The sequence below is a fragment of the Amblyomma americanum genome, chromosome 4, assembly GCF_052857255.1.
Source record: "Amblyomma americanum isolate KBUSLIRL-KWMA chromosome 4, ASM5285725v1, whole genome shotgun sequence".
In the NCBI taxonomy this organism is placed as follows: Eukaryota; Metazoa; Arthropoda; class Arachnida; order Ixodida; family Ixodidae; genus Amblyomma; species Amblyomma americanum.
Window position 1 is genome coordinate 19,822,165 of NC_135500.1, and position 18,589 is coordinate 19,840,753.

An 18,589-nucleotide genomic window follows, 5' to 3' on the forward strand; every position below is an offset into this window, starting at 1 on the left:
ATATATTAAGGAGCCTAAATTAAATTTTAAAGGAAAAAGGTGTGAAGAAGACGACGCGAATTAACCGAAGAATAAAGAAGAGGAAGAAGAAGCATTCGGTGAGGTGGAGAGAGGTGATTGGTGGAGAAGAGAAGACGACGACAAGGGTTACGTGGACTAACACCGAGGCTATAAAAGGGCGAGTGAGAGCGAGGGACTCGGGGGGAACAGCACAGAAGCGGAGGCTCCGGCGGGTCAGGGACACTTTGGCTGGAAGGGAGCGACGCCGGCTACTGCTCCGGTGAGCTCGCGTTCTACGACATCGCATCGTGGACTTCCTGCTGTGCCTGAGCCCGTTCCGGGGAGTCAACGGAGGACGCTACCACCTGCTACGGCCAGGGGTGTCTCCAGCGCTGTTGCCACCCATCCGGGTGGTGCCAACAACACCGGATTCACCTCCACGGGCGCTTGGACCTGGAGCTTGTACGCTGTAGCCAGCGACGCCAGCCCAAGCGCGTCGAACGCCGCCAGCGACGCCAGCCCAAGCACGACGAACGCCGCCTCGACGCCAGCTGCGGGATCCATACAACGCCGCAGCCACACCGAACCAACCGTGAGCACGAACGCCGACCGCTAATAGTAGAACACTAGTAGCAGACGCTGGTAGCACTGTGCCCGGGTCGTGTGTATTTATAGCCTTTGTGTGTTGTGTTAGTTTTGTGTTCTAGTGTGTGTGTCACGTAGGGTGTATTAAAGGTGCGTTTGTGTGGGTACACCCGTCGCCTAGTTCATTCTTTCAGTCCGAGTGTTCTGCGGAGAGATCCGTGACAAAGATAAGTGGCGAGCCTGTGCCAGGATACATTTCCTTTTTCTTTTTTGCTTTGTGTCGGAATTTTTCGATCTCTCGACGGCATAAAGTATGGATTTGGCAAAAACGTTAGAACTGGCGCTCAAGCTGGGGTTAAGCAAAGGAGAGCCGTTGCGTCTATATGACGAGGAGGGAAAGAGGCAGAAAGAGCAGGCAGATAGGCAGAGAGAGGAAAGGACGCAAGCACGCGCAGACGCTTGTGATGCAGAAGAACGCGAGGCGAAACGAGCTCGGGAGGCGGAAGAACGAGAAGAGAAAAGAGCTCGCGAGGCAGGGAGAAGAGCTCGCGAGGCAGAAGAACAGGAGAAAAGAAGGATAGAACGGGAGATGGAGTTTATTCTGTGGAAACAGGCGCATGTCGCGGGAGGATATGAGGAGATCACGGACAATGATCAGCGTTCCTTAGCGGGTACAGAATCTTCTAGACCAGCCAGAGTTTGCCCAAGGAAGCTGATGGCTCCTTTTGATGACAAGGGAGATGATTTGGATGCATATCTGCAACGATTCGAGCGGATAGCTTTGGGCAAGGCTGGGAGCGCTGTGAATGGGCCACGGCTTTGAGCATGTGCTTAGTCGGAGAGGCGCTGAATGTTTTTGGAAGGATGCCTGCTGCTGATTCCATGGACTACGAGAAAGTCAAAAAGGCACTCCTCCAAAGATTCAGGCTTACGGCAGAGGGTTTTCGTGAGAGATTTCGCACCGCGAAACCTGAGGATTCGGAAACCGCGAAGCAGTTTTCCTGCAGGCTGACAGGTGGCTTTGACAGGTGGCTTGATATGTCAAACACAGAAAAGAGTTCTGAAGGGGTGCGTGACAAGCTGGTCACAGTGCAATTTTTAGCGTGCTGCAGCTGAAAGCTAAAGCTATTCCTGAAAGACAGAAAGTTGTGTTCATTGGAAGAGTTCGCAGACACTGCAGACCAATTCCTCGAGGCTCAAGGGCTAAGAAATTTGAGTAAGGCAAAGGAGGAAACCCAAAAGACCCTAGATACAGATGCGGCAAAACCAAGAGCATATGGCAGTGCATCTAAGGCGCCAGTAAGGTGTTTTCTGTGCGGCAAGGTGGGACACTGTGCAGCTGACTGTCTGACTAGTAGCGCTGCCCAAAAAACACAGATTGTGTGTCAAGGTTGTAAGAGGAGGGGTCATACTCTGGATGAGTGCCGATACAGAACGCAGGACCGAGCTGCGTACGTTGTCGACTCAAGGCTAGAACTTGTCACGCCATCCGAAGTTCCACAGCTGAAAGGAGAGCAAACGACGCTGGAAAATGAGGCAGTGAGTGGAACACGCAAGTCGAAAGCAGCAATGCCAGTGGTGGTTGGGCAAATAGGGGACCATCCTATCCGCTTAGAGACAGCGGAGCTAACAGAGCCTTGGTTCGTAGAAGCCTGGTGAAGGACGAGGATCTTACAGGGGAAGCGTCGGCCGTCACTCTAGTAGATAGCACAGTCAGGTGCCTTCCTGAAGCCAGGATCCTAGTGCCCACGCGATATTATACTGGGCAGGTAGTGGCAAAATGCGTAGACCAACCCATCTATGATCTCATCTTGGGGAACATTACGGGTGCAAGAGGTGTCGAAGACCTCGATCCCGAGTGGAGAATGCTCGGCGTTGAAGAACATCCAAAGGAGGAAAGGCCCGTGACAGCTCAGACGGGTGCAGTCAGTTTTTCGTCGGCAGTGGAGACAAGAGCTCAAGCGACAGCCCGAGCAACGCAGCGTCCGCTCTCTGCTCCTGTTACGTTGTGCCTGAGCATAACACCGGGCGAAATTGCAATTAGGCAAAAGGAAGGCCCGAGCCTGAAGACCTGCTTCGAAAGAGGCGGGGAGAAAGTGAAAAGAAAGATGAGTCGCACGTCCTTCGAATATCAATTGGTAAATGGTCTTCTGCACAGGGAATGCATATTTAGTTCAGGAAGGCGGGTCCAACAGCTCAGCAAGGCGGAAATTTGGGTGAGTTGGTAATTGTTCATTTTCGCTCTCAGCGCAACACGAACGGGGCCAGCGACGCCAGCCCAAGCGCGTCGAACGCCGCCAGCGACGCCAGCCCAAGCACGACGAACGCCGCCTCGACGCCAGCTGCGGGATCCATACAACGCCGCAGCCACACCGAACCAACCGTGAGCACGAACGCCGACCGCTAATAGTAGAACACTAGTAGCAGACGCTGGTAGCACTGTGCCCGGGTCGTGTGTATTTATAGCCTTTGTGTGTTGTGTTAGTTTTGTGTTCTAGTGTGTGTGTCCCGTAGAGTGTAATAAATGTGCGTTTGTGTGGGTACACCCGTCGCCTAGTCCATTCTTTCAGTCCGAGTGTTCTCCGGAGAGATCCGTGACAGCATGCCACCTCTACACCACCAAGGAACGTTGTTTCAGCGACGATAAACGGAGACTTGTATGAACACCTCGCCTCATAGTGTGCACATTACATTACAGCAACGCGTGGCGAATTATTGTCGCTAATTGTAGCGGATGATGTGCAGGCAAATGCAAGGATGCAGCTGCAAACTGTCGTGTGATCGCTTTCCCTTTTATGGAGCCTTAAGTGGCCCTGCAATTTTCTGCTGCGTAATCGGCCCAAGGAGCGAGCGCATAGAGAGGTCTCTAATGTTTGCACAGTGGTTAACAGGAAGGCATTATCTGGCTGTTTATATGCTTTTTGAATGCTGTATGCTGTGCTGTATATATTTCGCCATGCTTCTCAATAAAACCTCAGTTGCTAGTTCAGCGCTTGTCCCTTCTTTCTGTCTGTGTTTGCTTGTGCGCTGTTTTTCACTAAGATGCAAAACCAACTAGCCCATTCAGCTGCTTTACTGACAATGATTTCTTGTACATCGGGCTCTTTTATGTGTAGCAAGTTGGACCCAAGCTTCCTTATTTCACTCACCGCCGACGCAGCATGCAGAGCAAGAATTCTGTCTTTCTGCATCAGAAAGAAGGTTTTTGCCACCAGACATACGAGCACTTTTCGGGTGCCTAAATCCTTCCAGAGGGCACGCTGCCAGAATCTGCAAGCTTCTTCGTTCTGAATGGCAACGACAAGCACGTATGTACAAGGATTGCCTATACGCGAAATTAAGCACTCATGGGTTGCCGTCTACGAGGAAGATATTGTGGTCACAGTGGAAGAAATGCCGGGACTGTACTACTGAATTCTTGTGGCAACCAGTCCTTCGCGGGCTTCGGGACTCATTGGCTCCAAGGAACACCACAACACGAAACCAGGTCCACACAGAGGACGGCATCCGCCTTCCGGAAGGAGTTCGTCGAGTGCTGGAAAGAGGGCCGAAATTCGCCATGGAACCAAAACTGACCGCCTCCGAACAGCTGGCCTTAGTGAGACGGATTTCACGACGGGCAACGCACCGCAACATCGATGGGTGTATTTGGAGTGGCGTAGATGTGCTCGGCCAACACAAGCAATCAAACTCCAGGGTGCCATTTCGAAAGACGCTATCCTTCCTTCAAAAAGAGGCACTGTGTGTTCTGCCTGCCGATAAAGAAGGTGGGTTTGCAGTGTTTTCTGTGGAGACCTTCTCCCGTAAAGCATCACAGGCTGTGAATGCTGCGTTTGACAGCAAAAACGTTTCACTAAAGAGAACGAAATCAAAGGCAAAAAAACTGTGTAACAGGCTCAATCTAACAGGACTTGTAACCCACCTAGACAAGAGTGAGAATTTGTCATTACAAATGTGGTTTGCCGCCAAAACGCACAAGCCAGAGTGCCCTTTCAGGGTCATAGTGTCGGAGCGTGGGACGTGGCAAAAGAGCATTGGAATTTTCTTGCAGGACCAGCTGAGAAAGCTTACCTTTGATGACCCGTCCCTAATCAGAAATTCCAATGAAGTTGCTAACTATCTCAATTCTGTAGAAGGAAAATCAGTGACGGCCTTTTCTATTGACATCAAGGATTTGTTTTATTCACTCCCGCATGATAGATTAATGTCGTGTGTAGAAACGTGTATTGATAAGGCAGGAGCTGTTGCATTCCAGAATGAGTCGGGTATAGATCTAGGGGGCTTTTTGGAACTATTGCATCTTTATCTGACATCTACATATTTAGACTGGGGAAAAAACACGTATCTACAAAAGCAAGGTGTGTGTATAGGCTCATGCATAGCGCCCTTGTTGAGCGATTTATTTCTGGCTGAGTGTGACAATGTGTTGTTAACACGTCTGGACGGCTGCCAAGTTTTAAACGTGGCACGATATGTTGACGACTTTCTGATTATAATAGAAAGGACAGACCGACCTCTTGACGAAACATTCGAGAGCATTCTAAGAATATTCGAGGAGTGTTTAAACCCCCTAACTTTGACCAGTGAACTGCCTCTGGATGAAAGCATCCGTTTCATGGACTTAAGCCTCCGGTTTACGAACAACCATGCCTGTTGGATTTATGATCCTAGGGGGAAAAAGCCGATACTTCCGTACGATTCGGCACACTCGAAATTGGTGAAAAGGGGTATTGCTAAGCTTTGCTTTCGTAATGCATTAAACAGGTCGTGTTTTCACACAGTTGAGGAAAGCCTAATGAAACAAACTGCCCGTCTAGGTGCGGCTGGCTACCCCAGTGAATTGCTAGTGTCAGTGGCGGAAGGTGCTCTAAAAGAGAAAAAAGCGGAAGGGCAGACGGGATGCAATCAACAAAAGGGACAAAGAGATGATAAACAAAAAGTTGTGGTCATCCCTTATATGCATAAGATCTCGCACAACCTTAAGAAAATAGCCAAGAAGGCCGATGTTAAGGTTGTGTTTTCTGCCCCAGAAAAACTAATAAAACTGTGTAAAGCGACAAATCCAATAAAAAAGCCTCGTCCTGGATGCAAAATCAACCACCAGAATCCGTTTGTTGCATGTGATCAGGGTGTCGTTTATGAAATTAAGTTACCGTGTGGAAGCAGATACATCGGCCAGACCGGTCGGTGTCTTAACGAAAGATTACTGGAGCATAACAACAATGTAAGATCCATTGCTTCATCAGGTTTTCTGGCCAAGCACTGTCACCGTTGCAATCATAAACCTGCCTGCATACCCGACCTTCACGGCTGCAAAATCCTGGCACGAAACAAGTGCACAATAACAAGGGAAATTATCGAGGCTAGGGCGATAGCAAAAGCGGAAGACTCATGTGTCAGCACCCCGTCTATCCTTCTTTCAACAAAAGAGATGGAATTCTTGGATATGCGACGTTAAGCGATGAGTTTGGAAGCTAGCTTCTTATCCGCCTTTTATGTGCTGTTTATATGCTTTTTGTATGCTGTATGCTGTGCTGTATATATTTCGCCATGCTTCTCAATAAAACCTCAGTTGTTAGTTCAGCGCTTGTCCCCTTCTTTCTGTCTGTGTTTGCTTGTGCGCTGTTTTTCACTAAGCATAGCGATGTTGCTTCCCTCCCCTCTCCCTACTGTGGAGCAGATCAGAAGCGCGGCTTTGGCGCCACGCCTCAGCGGTGGCGTGGAACAAGAAACAAAAAAAGACGTCTTTGGATGCTAGTGGGCTTGTGTAGAACAGAAGACCAGCGCATGAGCATTTGTGCTTGTATTATTCTCATCGGCAGTTCTGTGAGTGCACTGCCAGTTAATACCGACTCGCATATACTGTACGCATTCCTAAAACGTGACAGCATTAGAGAACCTTAGATAGTCGAAATCAATCCGCAGTCGTCTGGTTAGGCGTGCTCAAGGCCGGAGCTTTTCTGTGTCGCGTAAATTTCCAGTAAATTAAATTTCGCAGTTGCGTCAACACCTTGAAGTTTTCTTGGCTAAGTGAACAACATTCAATTATATTTCGACACTTCCGTACAATCTATTCAAACTGCTGGACCCTTAACCGGATGGCCTTGTAGATGGGTCTATCAAATGTAGACATTCTGAAAATGTTGCCGAGGTTGTGGTTTGCGTAGATGGGCGCGCCCCGAACTATAAGAGTGGTTGCAAACTGCTAATGTGACCGGTTGTCTGGATGGCCAAATCTAATTGTTAACGTCTAATATCGCAACGATTTGGCTCATGCATTGTAATACAGAACCAGTCTGCTTGGACTCGTATTCAATAAGCTCGCGACGACGGGCATTGCGCCCATGAGAGCGCAATCCACATGAGCTGTGAATGACGTCCGAAATGGAAGCGATGTAGGCGCGGCCTCCGGCGATGAGTAGCACACTACGCGGCAGCAGTGGGTCATCCACCTGAGCGCAGCCCAACGACCACAGAAGTGCCAACCGCCGCAGGCGCTCCGATTTTCAGCCGCCGGCAAGAAACAAACAAAAAAAAAGGTCTGGCGATATCGCGACACGAACAGCCGGCGCTCACAGCAGACGGCGCGCACGTTAGTTACGTCACCGAGCGTTGGGACGTGCCCGGGATTCCTCAGCGTCAGTCGCCGCTCAAATTGCACGGGAGAGCTGCCTGCCACGTTTTGTCTTGTTCTTCGTCGCCGTCGGAGAGAGCGGTGAGTGCGTTCGCGTCCAGGACGACAGCCTCGCAGGGATGCGGTTGAGTCGTAAAAATGGCTCTTGATTCCTGGGTGTATTTCGCGGCTCCCCCCTCGTATTGAGCCTCTGACGGAGATATATTTCGCCAGTTGAGGTAGGGAAATGACAGTCGCTGTTCTCTTTTATTAGTTCGTCCTGATATTTCATCCATGAAAAACAAAGCGCAGGCGCCAGTAATTTCTAACTTGAAAATTTATGGCGTGTTCTTAAGCGCCTGTAGCTGGACTACTTCGTGAGGATATTCCTTTGCCTGGCGACGTTCAGAAGGCTCGCACCCGTCGCGCTGTTCGGCTGCAGCCTCCATCGAATGCTTCGTGGCCTATTCCGTGAGAGCGATTTTCCCCGTCTTGGGCCCGTTTCCCATGCTGCGACTAGAGTGAAAATATTCAGCGCAGTCAGTGATGTCGCAGTGCGATTTTGTACCCAGCGAGTTTGGTTGGAGCGACAGTACAAGACACACAGGCTTGCTTGATGCAGCATAGGCAACCCATGATTAAGCGCGACAGTAGCGCAACACGAAATGCGGTGATGTTGTTACAATCAGTGCACCTTTAGATGCAAGGCAATATTTCGTATGCTTTACTTAAAATCAAGTTTCGCTTCCGGCCTGGCAACTCCTCGCACGTGACTTCACCTCGCATGCCGTCTCGGCGTTGGCCAGTCTGAGATCGAGCATACCGACTCTTGAATTGAATTCAAACCGGAAGTAAACGCGTCTCAAGTCGTCTGCGACTGGACTGGCGCTCACTCCTGTCGCCGGCCGACGATACACGCAGCGTCGGGAAGCATGTGAAATGGGCCTTATCGGCGGCAAGCGTATGCACGCTATCGCGCTCCACCCGGAAGGGCCACCGACAAGGACCGGGTTGCGAGGATCCCTTTATCACGCTCTGAATGCACGGCATGAGGGCGATTACGACTGGCACTTCGAGCTGCTGAGTTTGATCATTTGCCCTCAAACGACTCCTGCTCCAAGGTCGTGGTGTCCGCAGCGGCACGTGTGCGACGCGTGCTGAGTGGCCCTTTCCTAGAGACGCAGGCACGCGGTTTTCCCGGCGTACGATCGCGTGCAGCCATTTACTTTTGGAGCAATCGGCGCATTTGCATGTGTCTCACTCGCTTCATCGCCGCATGCCCACTGACAGTTGGCTGCGCTCCAAGTTTGTTGGCTTTAAGGCGTCGCTTAACGCATCTCGTGAGCGCTCGAAAGGAAACTTGCAGCAGCTTGTTCGCCGTCCAACGGCGCCCATAAACGCGGGAGCGCCGTGCACTACCGCCTGGACGAGGTGGTCGAGTGAGACACGTCCTCATCCAGGTTTTGATGGACCCGGACTTCCTCTTGTCGAGGAGGCTTTCGGGCTTGACAATTTTTTTTATTTTTTCTGCACACACTAATTTGTCGAGGAGGCTTCCATTCCGTGCTTCGTTCTTTTTGCCCATAGCCACGTACACTCGAGGACCTTCAAAGTATATTTAAGAAACTCAAGGTTCACTAGCGCCTCTTGAGAACTATGGCTTGTTCTAACGTTGCTCCTCCAAACGAAAGTAATGAGTCAGCTGATGAATTTTACGCTGCAGGTTATGATGACCCCATTGACCCGCGTGTCAGGTCGGGTCAGGTTTATTTTCTTTCTGTAGGAAAGGAGGAGCCAGGACTAAAAAAAAGTGAAGAACAGCTTCACAAGCTCTGGCCCCCTTGGAATGTGGAAGAGTGCGTACGAAAAAAGTGGACTGACCTAGGCAACGGCATGAGCATTGCCTTTTTCTAATTTTCCTTTTTTTCGGTTCGCTGTCACTTGCGCGAGCGCCATCGGCCCAAAGTCTAATAGCAGCCTCAATACCTGGGGCAGAGTTTCTTTGTTTGAGCATCGAGTATCGTTAAAATGCACGCTACGCTAGAAATTTATTTTCGAAGTCGTTACTCCAATACTTTCATTTTTGGCAAGCTATACTTAATGTGCGGATACACAGAATGTATCGAAAGATGGTATCAAAGATACATGCATCTTGGATGTCGGCCCGTGCCTGTTAGGAACTGATATCCGACGAAGGGACAGCATCCCAGCGGCTCAGCAACCGCCTAGAAGCTCTTCCGGCCGTCCGCATAAAGATTTTTGCGCGTTAATAGGTGCCTTGCTTCCATTGTCAGTGTTATTTTTTTGGCTAGCTTTCATGTGGCGTAAACCATCGGGCCGATGCTTCTTCAGCATAGGGGTAAGGCCACGAAGCTTTGTAACATCTGTTGACAGCCGCAAGCATATGGCTTTATCACTTCCGTTGTGAGGCGAAATTCGACCTGGTTTAACCTACGTGCCTTATTCCTCGCCAGTATTGCTAACCTCACGACAGTTATTGGGCTAGAGTGGAAAAGAACAGAACCAAAGACAACATAAAATATAAAGGACGACGTCAACAAGCGCACTGCAAAGAATTCGTAGTAAACCAAACTTATATGAATACTGACGTCGAGAACAGCTTAAAAAGGTTCCTGCTGGTCGCGTGAATTAAGGGGCGTGTGTTCGACAGCCGCCGCCATGCTGGTGTCGCGGGTGCCGTGGCGTTCGCTGTGCGGGCAGGGCAGCCGGCGGTGGTTGTCCCAGGACGTGATGCGGGAGCTCGAGTCCATCTTCGGCCCCAAGGGCGTCAGCACCACCGACGCCATCCGCGAACAGCACAGCCGGGACGAAGGGCCCCACCCTCCCGCGGCTCCCGACGTCGTCGTCTTCGCCCAGGACACTGGACAGGTGAGCGCCCCAGATGTCCCACGTGGCGACGCTGACACCACCACTAAAAGCGCATATTGACTCTGCCTGTGTTTTAACACGGTGTGCGTGAACATTTTTAACCTATGAATTTCAAAAAAAAATTATTTATTGCAGCACACCAGTGTGGCTATTAGTCATTTTTAATGTCGTAAAGGTAGAATAAACAGGATAGCTATCGTTTACGAAGCAATAAACATTAGTCAGTCAGTCAGGAAGGAGAAGATTAGAATATACGTTTTATGCCTTACTATGACAGGAAGGCTGATTTAGAGGTACAGAACTTTTAATGCTAATCTTTTTGGTTAGCAAAAAAAAAAATTGCTCGCGCGATGCGCTTTGGGCTACTAAGCGTTGCAGTGCTAGGGTTAACCCCGAGATGTCTTGAAGAAGAGTGTATCTACCACACAACATTTCCGGTACTTTCCAAGTCAATTGTCGTTGCTGTGAAATCGCTAGAACGCGGCAGTTGCTCAACAAGGTCGGTGCGAGGTCCTACCTTAGACGCCGCGCTTGCCGCGATCAAAGTTTAGAAGTACTCCCGCGTATGGCTGACAAGAAACAATTTCTAAACTGAAGTAGAGTCCTTCCGTAATATACTGGGTGCCGTTACTTGTCCGGGCGTGACCCGGATTGCTCAGAATTAAGCATTTCGCGCCGACGTTCAATTTGCACGTTATGAAAAGAGCGGTGGGGAAAGTGTTAACACGATTTCTTGCTTGCATCTTCCGACAATCTCTTTATTAATAACCGGTTCCATATGACTGCAAGCATGCATAAGCGTTGCCTGTGTGGAAAGCGGCTAACAGGAATAATAAAACTTATTCTAGGCTCGTATCGCTAGCATGTATACTGTGAAAGTTACCTGAGCATATCATACATCTTCGCAAATCGTGAACTTTTTCTCTAACGAAAACATAGTTTTTGCTAATCAGCATGGTTTTCAGCGCTGTTCGTCATGTGAAACAGAACTATTTGAAGTTGTGACAGATGACAAATAAAGTGTACGCACTTTAGAACAGACTGGCGCCATAGTTATCGACTCGGAGAGAGCCTTTGATGCTCTTGCACACATAATACTAATACTTCAAATGAAGCAAAAAAACATTGACGTCACTGATGACACGCTCGAGGAATGCCTAGGAAAAGAGAAAGGGCCATTAGAACTGAGAATGCTCATTATACCTTTCACATGCATAGAATCCGCAGTTACACAAGTTTCCGTCTTAGGGCTTACATTATTTATCTACATTAACAATGTCTGCACTAGTATCACCTCTTCGCTAAGATTGTGTGCTGAGGACCACGTAATTTATTATGTAATGCCCCCTACAGGGAACTTTAAGGTAGTAAACTGAACTGAACTGAGCTCTGTAACAAACTTCAGTAACTCTTAACAACCAGAAAATGACCTACAGAGTATCACGGGCAGATGGCTACAAACAATACAATATTAAAAGTTGGCGTTTCACGACGCGTAACCACGAGTGTTTATGCATCAAAGTGTATTGCTGGGTGAGTTGGCGACATCTTGGGCAAAGCAGCCCAAAAAGACGAGGCGAAGTAGACGCAGACACACACGAGCGCCGACTCTATTTAATGCGCGAGCGTACAAATACGCAATCTGACAGATGCACGGAAACAAGGAAGCAACAACGCCAACAGCAAAAGCACCAGGCCCTTCGATCGAGTTAAGATATGTCAACTCGTGGCGAGACAATGATATCAAAGGTTTGCTCGCACATGAAGCACACTTGTGGTCGTGTGTGTCCCCTTCTTCGTGTCGTCTTTTCTTCCATGGTTTGTACTACGCCTGTATATTCAGTAATGTGGCTACTGAGGCTCGCACAGTCATAGGTACCTAGGCGTGTAGCTCACAGCTAAAAGGTGCCTTGGAACGCGCACACTGATTTCGTATTATCTAATAGTTTAATAATAATAATAATTGGTTTTTTGGGGAAAGGAAATGGCGCAGTATCTGTCTCATATATCGTTGGACGCCTGAACCGCGCCGTAAGGGAAGGGATAAGGGAGGGAGTGAAAGAAGAAAGGAAGAAAGGGGTGCCGTAGTGGAGGTCTCCGGAATAATTTCGACCACCTGGGGATCTTTAAGTGCACTGACATCGCACAGCACACGGGCGCCTTAGCGTTTTTCCTCCATAAAAACGCAGCCGCCGCGGTCGGGTTCGATCCCGGGAACTCCGGATCAGTAGTCGAGCGCCCTAACCACTGAGCCACCGCGGCGGACATCTAATACTTTCAAAACTGGGTTTCGTGCGACCATTATTGCATCATAACAAGAACAAAACTGTGTTATACGCCCGAGACTCCAATATGCATCGTTAGTGTGGAACCCCCTATAAATCATACTTATTATCCAAACTAGAATCAATGAAAAACAAAGCTGCATAACTATTCATCGTATTTCGGCATTTCAGCGATTAAGCGCAACTGTAACCTTGAACTGCTGGAAACTAGAAGCAAAGTTCATCCTCTGATGTTTTTATTTCAAAAACATTACTATAAACCTTCTGGCAACACTGTCCAGAAAATAAAACCTGTCACTCATACCTTTCGTTGCCTCGAGCGTGACTTTAATTTGGAACCTAAATTTGCACAAAGAAATTTATTGCTTTTAATTTATTGTGGCGATAAGTTAATGATACGGCCTTAATAAAGACATTATTTGCATCGCGAAGAACGAAAAGTTTGGAGAAGCTTTTGTCAGGCTACTGAGTGGCGTGGCTGGATTACTGACCTAAATGAATCTTGCCTCCTAAATTTTATTACTCGCTCGTTCTTTCTTATTTTTACTTTTTCAACTTGTCATGCCCCAGATACCTAAAATGCTGTTTGCATGTTTCTCATCACCCTGCCGCGTGCGCACCACGGTACTATGTGCTATTTGTGTATACCGCACTTGCTATATTTTTTATTCCGTGTTGCTAAAAAAAGCTTATACATTTCGTTTGTTTTTTTAATTACTGGTGTTGTTAATTTGTGACGGCACGAAGTAAACCTTTGATGATGCTTCCACTGCAATGCAATGTCCTAATGGGTGCGTAAATGATTTATTGAAAAAAAGACACGAAAAACGTACTTTCTGGTTGTCAGTTGGTCCTTCTGTGATCTTACCAGTGCACAGAAGTGTATTGCTGGTCCCCCAGAGACAGAGCACGATTGCTGAGAGACGTAAAAAAACAAGGGTTTATTTTTAATTATTACGCAATATTGCATAGTATAATTCTTGCTTCCGGCGTCGCGCTGGCTCAGTGGTTATTGCGCTTGGCTACTGACCCGAAAGATGCGGGTTCTAACCCGGTCGCGGCGGTCGAATTTCAATGGAGGCGAAATTCTAGAAGCCCGTGTACTGTGCGATGTCAGAGCACGTTAAAGAACCCCAAGTGGTCGAAATAATCCACAGCCCTTCACTACGGCGTCCCTCATAGCCTGAATCGCTTTGGGACGCTAAACCCCTATAAACCATAAACCAAAGCTCTTGCCCAGCAGCAGTCTCATATATAAATATAGCGGACAAGTAGGGGAACTAAAATGACAAAAGAACCCTCAAAACTAACATATGCAGTGTAATGGCATGAATTCTGTAGACGAAAAGCCGGAGAAGGGGAAAAATATCTACCATACATGAACCTGACCAATACATCATTTAAAAAAAGAGCAAACAAAAGAAATCAATCCGTCCCACAGACGACCAAATAGATAACATTGCAGTGTCTGACCGAAGTTTGAGGATTCAACAGTTCTTTCTAGAAGGGAACTCGAATCAAATTTTCCCAGGGTAAAAATTGTGCATAAAAAGAGTTGTTTGCAAAGGTTCACTGTATACTGAATGATTTGTGCTGCCGTGTTCGTCTACTGTTGAGAAGGTTCACAAACAGCGGATGGCTGTGGTGCAGTTGGTCGTTTTAAATTTTATATATAACTGGTTAACGAGTCTTCTTCCGATGGGTTTCTTGGGGCGTAGTGTGGCTGGCATTCATAAGGTTAATCGGAATGTCTGGCGCCAGTCACAGAAACGGGTGAAATGACCGCAACGCATGAAGTGAGAGCTGCTTGAGCTTTTTATTTACCATAGATGAAGCTCACTGCTTTTCTCTGCATCTGTTCAAAACAAGAAGTATCTCGCTCGGTTTGAGCGTCCCAAACAATCAAAGCGTCGAGTTCAGACCTGATATATGTTGTGTAAGCCAGAAGTTTAAGATTGGATACAGAGTCTTTGAAATTACGTGTGAGAAAACAGTTTTGCGAATGCAGATGAACAAGTATTTCTGATATCGGTACTTCATGACAAATGCGTTGTGATCCATAGCGCAGCAACAAAACAGGGGAAAAACACAAGCGCCAACCGGTGAAATGTATTGCATGTGATTTTTAAGCTTTGTTCACAAAGTATTTTGTCTAATCTGACTGGTATCGTTATTTACTTCATGTATAAATTCTGTGTGCACCAAATAAAGCCGTAGTGGAAGTTTAGCACTTGTGTTTGTCCCCTGTTTTGTTGCTGCGCTATGGAGCACAACGCGTACCCACTAGCCCGAACCATCACCTTGTTAATTCATGACAAAATATTGGTAACAGTGATGACACCAAGGCATTTATAATTATACAGCTCGGAAATACGGGAGCTGTGCGAACTATACAGAAATAAACTGTTATAAACATAACTAATCTGCAAACAGTCGAATAGAAAGAGTGGGGGGTTGTTGGTTACGTTATTAATATATAATAAATAGAGCACAGATCTCAATACGCTGCCCAACTGCAACTCGGGAGTTTTCAACGCGGACTTCATCAAAATTGCCATTAATTTCTACGAAATGTTCATTGTTCTTCAGGTATTAAATTACCCACTTGATGAGATAACTAGGGAGACCAATACATTCTAACTTCTGGAGCTCTGTGCTTACTTTATCGAATGCTTCGAGGAAGCCTAACAATAGCACGTATACTTCACCAGATTCATCAAGTGTCATTGTAAACTAATGTACAGTTGTCACTAATGGCGTAATAGTGGTGTCCTGTTCCTGAACCCGTTGTGATTTGATGATAAATTATTTTTTTTCAGTTAGCGCCAAGAATAGCCAGCCCGAATGAATAATAGCTTGCGGCAAGTGCATGCAATTGATATACGTCCGTTATTAGACACTGGGAATTTACCTCCCTTTCTGTGCAGGGGTGCGACATGAGCTGTGTTCAAATCGGCTCGTACGTGGTTCGTATCCAGAAAAGCTTGAAATTATTTGCTAAAGACGGTACAATTTGACCTGCGTCGCAATTTGACCTGCGTCGCATAGCAACGTTAAGTTAAAATTAAGTTAAAATTAAGTTAAAATTAAGTTAAAATTAAGTTAAAATTAAGTTAAAATTAAGTTTGTGTTAGTTTAATATTAGGTTAATATTAAGTTCATATTAAGTTAAAATTAAGTTAAAGTAGGTTAAAATTAAGTTAAAAATAAGTTAAAATCAATTAAAAATAGGTTAAAATCAAGTTAAGTTGAGTTAAAGTTAAGTTAAAGCTAAGTTAGAATTGTAGAAATAAAGACACAGTCGCCAAAAGTTTCGACGAAAAAGGAAACACGTCGTTTTGGGGCCCGTAGGGGTCTCTTGATCACATATAGCGCCGCATGGAAGGACGGTGGCTTAAGCACGGTTAAAATTGCGTAATGTCTGATTGTAGATCTCTGGAAGATTTACACGTGTCCTGTTAAGAGCATGCTTCGTGTTATGTATATGAAAATATTCTAAAAGAAGGCGCAATGATAAGTTTTTCTCTGTGGCAATGACTGATGCTTCGTCCCAATCGATGGTGTGTCCAGTTGATACGCTGTGTTCCGCCAAAGCATTAGATGTGGGGTGGCCATTCGTGATGTCATTCTGATGCTCTCTAAGCCTGCGTCTGAAGTTACCGGTTTCGCCAATGTAAGCGGCGTTACAGGCTTGACACGGTATCTTGTATACCACTCCCGGGTACCTTGAGAGATCTACATGATCTTTTACCCGGACCAGCTGTTTTTTTAACTTGCTGGTGGGCACATGTGAAATATGCACGTCATAGCCTTTGAAAATGCGTGAAAGTCCTTCGCTTACCCCGGAAGCATAAGGAAGGCTCGCTCGCTTGGCTTCTGCGTTTTTCTGCTCTTGGCCAGGACGGGAGGCGTGAGCGGAGTGCTCTTGGCTTTTCATTAGCTGCTGAGCATATCCATTGTTTTTCAAGTATTGCTTCACTTTGTGGATTTTTCGCAGCGGCGTTTTTCTTTACTCGAGCATAAGGTGAAAGTGCGATTAAAAAGCGATTTGGCGACTGACCGCTTGAGAAAAATCATGTGCGGACTGAAAGTTGTACTTCCCGGTGTGCGTCGATTTTCGATATACTGAGGTTTCAAGCACGGTTGTTTTTCGCTGCACGAAGACATCAAGAAAAGAGATTTTTCCATTGGCTTCTTTTTCCACGGTAAATTGTTGAACAAGTGTTTCTTCTCAGGAGGTACGTACTTGAAAACTTCAGTCAACAGCTTCTGCAGTTCCGATTCAATTTAGATGAAGTAGGAAAGGCTGTACATCGTGATACATAATGCTGAAACAGTCGTCCACATTGCGTAGGAACACCTTTGGTGCCGGTTGGAAAGTGGAAATGGCTGTTCTCTCAATGGCTTCTAATGCGAGGTTGGCGCAGACAACGGAGATAGAGGCTCCCATTGCTGTGCCGAAGCGCTGCCTGTAGAAAGTTCCATTGAAAACAAAATACGTGTGTTGCCGAGACAAAATCGCAAGAGACGGCATAGGTGGTCCACGTCGAACGGAGTCCTTGAAGGCAATGAGCTGTCTACGGAAAGCGTTTCCTCGCAGCACTGTACTTCGAAGTCCACAGGGACGCACATGAACATAGATTTCACGTAAAATGAAACCATGACGTCCTCGTCTTCAATCCATGACAGCTTTAGTTTTTCCACAAAGTGGCGAGAGTCCTTAACGTAGGTCGTCGTTTTTCCCACTAGCGGGCGAAGGACTTCGCGCACATGACGGGACAGTTTGTACAGCGGTGAACGCCTGTAGTCCACGATTGGTCGCAGTGGCACACCTGGCTTATGCGCTTTTGGAACTCCGTAGATCGCGGGAGCTGAGCCGTTGTGGCAAAGAAGCTTGTTGAACAAGTGTTTCTTCTCAGGAGGTACGTACTTGAAAACTTCACTCAACAGCTTCTGCAGTTCCGATTCAATTTTCTTCGTTGGATCGCGGTTGAGCTTCATGTAGGTGTCTGCATCCTCAAGAAGTGCGGACATCTTCGCGATGTACTCGGAACGGTTCAAGACGACGGTTGCGTTGCCTTTGTCGACGGGTGAGATTGCGATTTCGCTGTTCGCCTGAAACTGTTTGATGGATTTCTTTTCTGGCAGAGATAGGCACTGTGTTTTCGTCTGCGATAGTTTTTCAAGGGCTCCAATGGCACGGGAACGTTACGTTAAAGTTAAAGTTAAGTTAGAGTTGCGTTAAAGTTAGGTTAAAGTTAGGTTAAAGTTAGGTTAAAGTTAGGCTAAAGTTAGGCTAAAGTTAAGTTAAAGTTAAGTTAATGTTATGCTCACACAGAGTTGAGAAAACAATTTTGAAGTACTCATTCAAAACCTGTGCAATTACTCACTTTCCTTTGATGACCCACCATATCTACCAAGTTTCTTAAAATCGTCTTTTGCCTTGAGCGAATTAACACCAGAATTTTGATGGATAACTCTTAAAAACAAAGGAAGTGTTGTACTGAAGTAGCACTTTCTTGAAATCAGTTTTCTCAGTTAAGTCGCGTTTTAAATGATAGATTTTTCGGGTTAACTTTAGCACTTTGTCTCACATGTTTCAATTTACGGTTGGTGCGTGTCATTTCCCTCCTAATTCGTGAATTTTATCGACTTTGTTTTACCCTTCGTGCTAGTGCGAAATGTGCAGTGCAATACCAAGTAGCGTTTCCGAGACGCTTCCATAAGCAGTGGATTCATCAGTTCTATCATGAAGTTCAACGGCCAAGTAATCAATAATGGCCGCGTAATTTTCATGACAAAACATTTAATCGTAACCTTGTTTCTTTAGAGGGAGAGGGGGATTTGTGATATATTTACGTGTTCAGGAAAAAGATCCCAAACAGGGATCAGAAAGACCAGGTTCGATGTTGGTAACGCCATCAAACAGCGTTCGGGTAACAAAAAGACCGAACACAGCACTTCCGGCGGTGCATTCGCTCACAATTTGCGAATACAAACACGATATCGAAGAAAGCACCATTTTATCAATTTACGTTCACCGGTTGTTTCGAGTAAAGCGTATGGAGCTGCATTTCTTTTACGCAGGGCCAAAAGATCATTCAGTTTCTTAAGGAACAAGTGAGGAGCATCTGGCGCATGGAAACAGACCGAAACTTTTCCGTCACTTACTGATGGTGAACGTTTAAAAACGGGGTCTCACAGAGAGACAATTGAC

General features: G+C 46.8%; 1 protein-coding gene across 3 annotated transcripts in view; it reads left to right on the forward strand.

The window, feature by feature from the left end:
* The window catches only part of LOC144127818 (putative D-lactate dehydrogenase, mitochondrial), a 278,355-nt gene that overhangs the window by 155,619 nt on the left and 104,147 nt on the right, over positions 1 to 18,589 (forward strand). Inside the window, exons 1-2 of one of the 3 annotated variants that reach the window (XM_077660757.1) lie at positions 7,145 to 7,300; positions 9,870 to 10,087. In XM_077660757.1, coding sequence (XP_077516883.1) covers positions 9,878 to 10,087 — 210 coding nt within the window. In that variant the 5' untranslated portion in view covers positions 7,145 to 7,300; positions 9,870 to 9,877. The other 2 variants (XM_077660759.1, XM_077660758.1) reach the window with 2 other exon arrangements.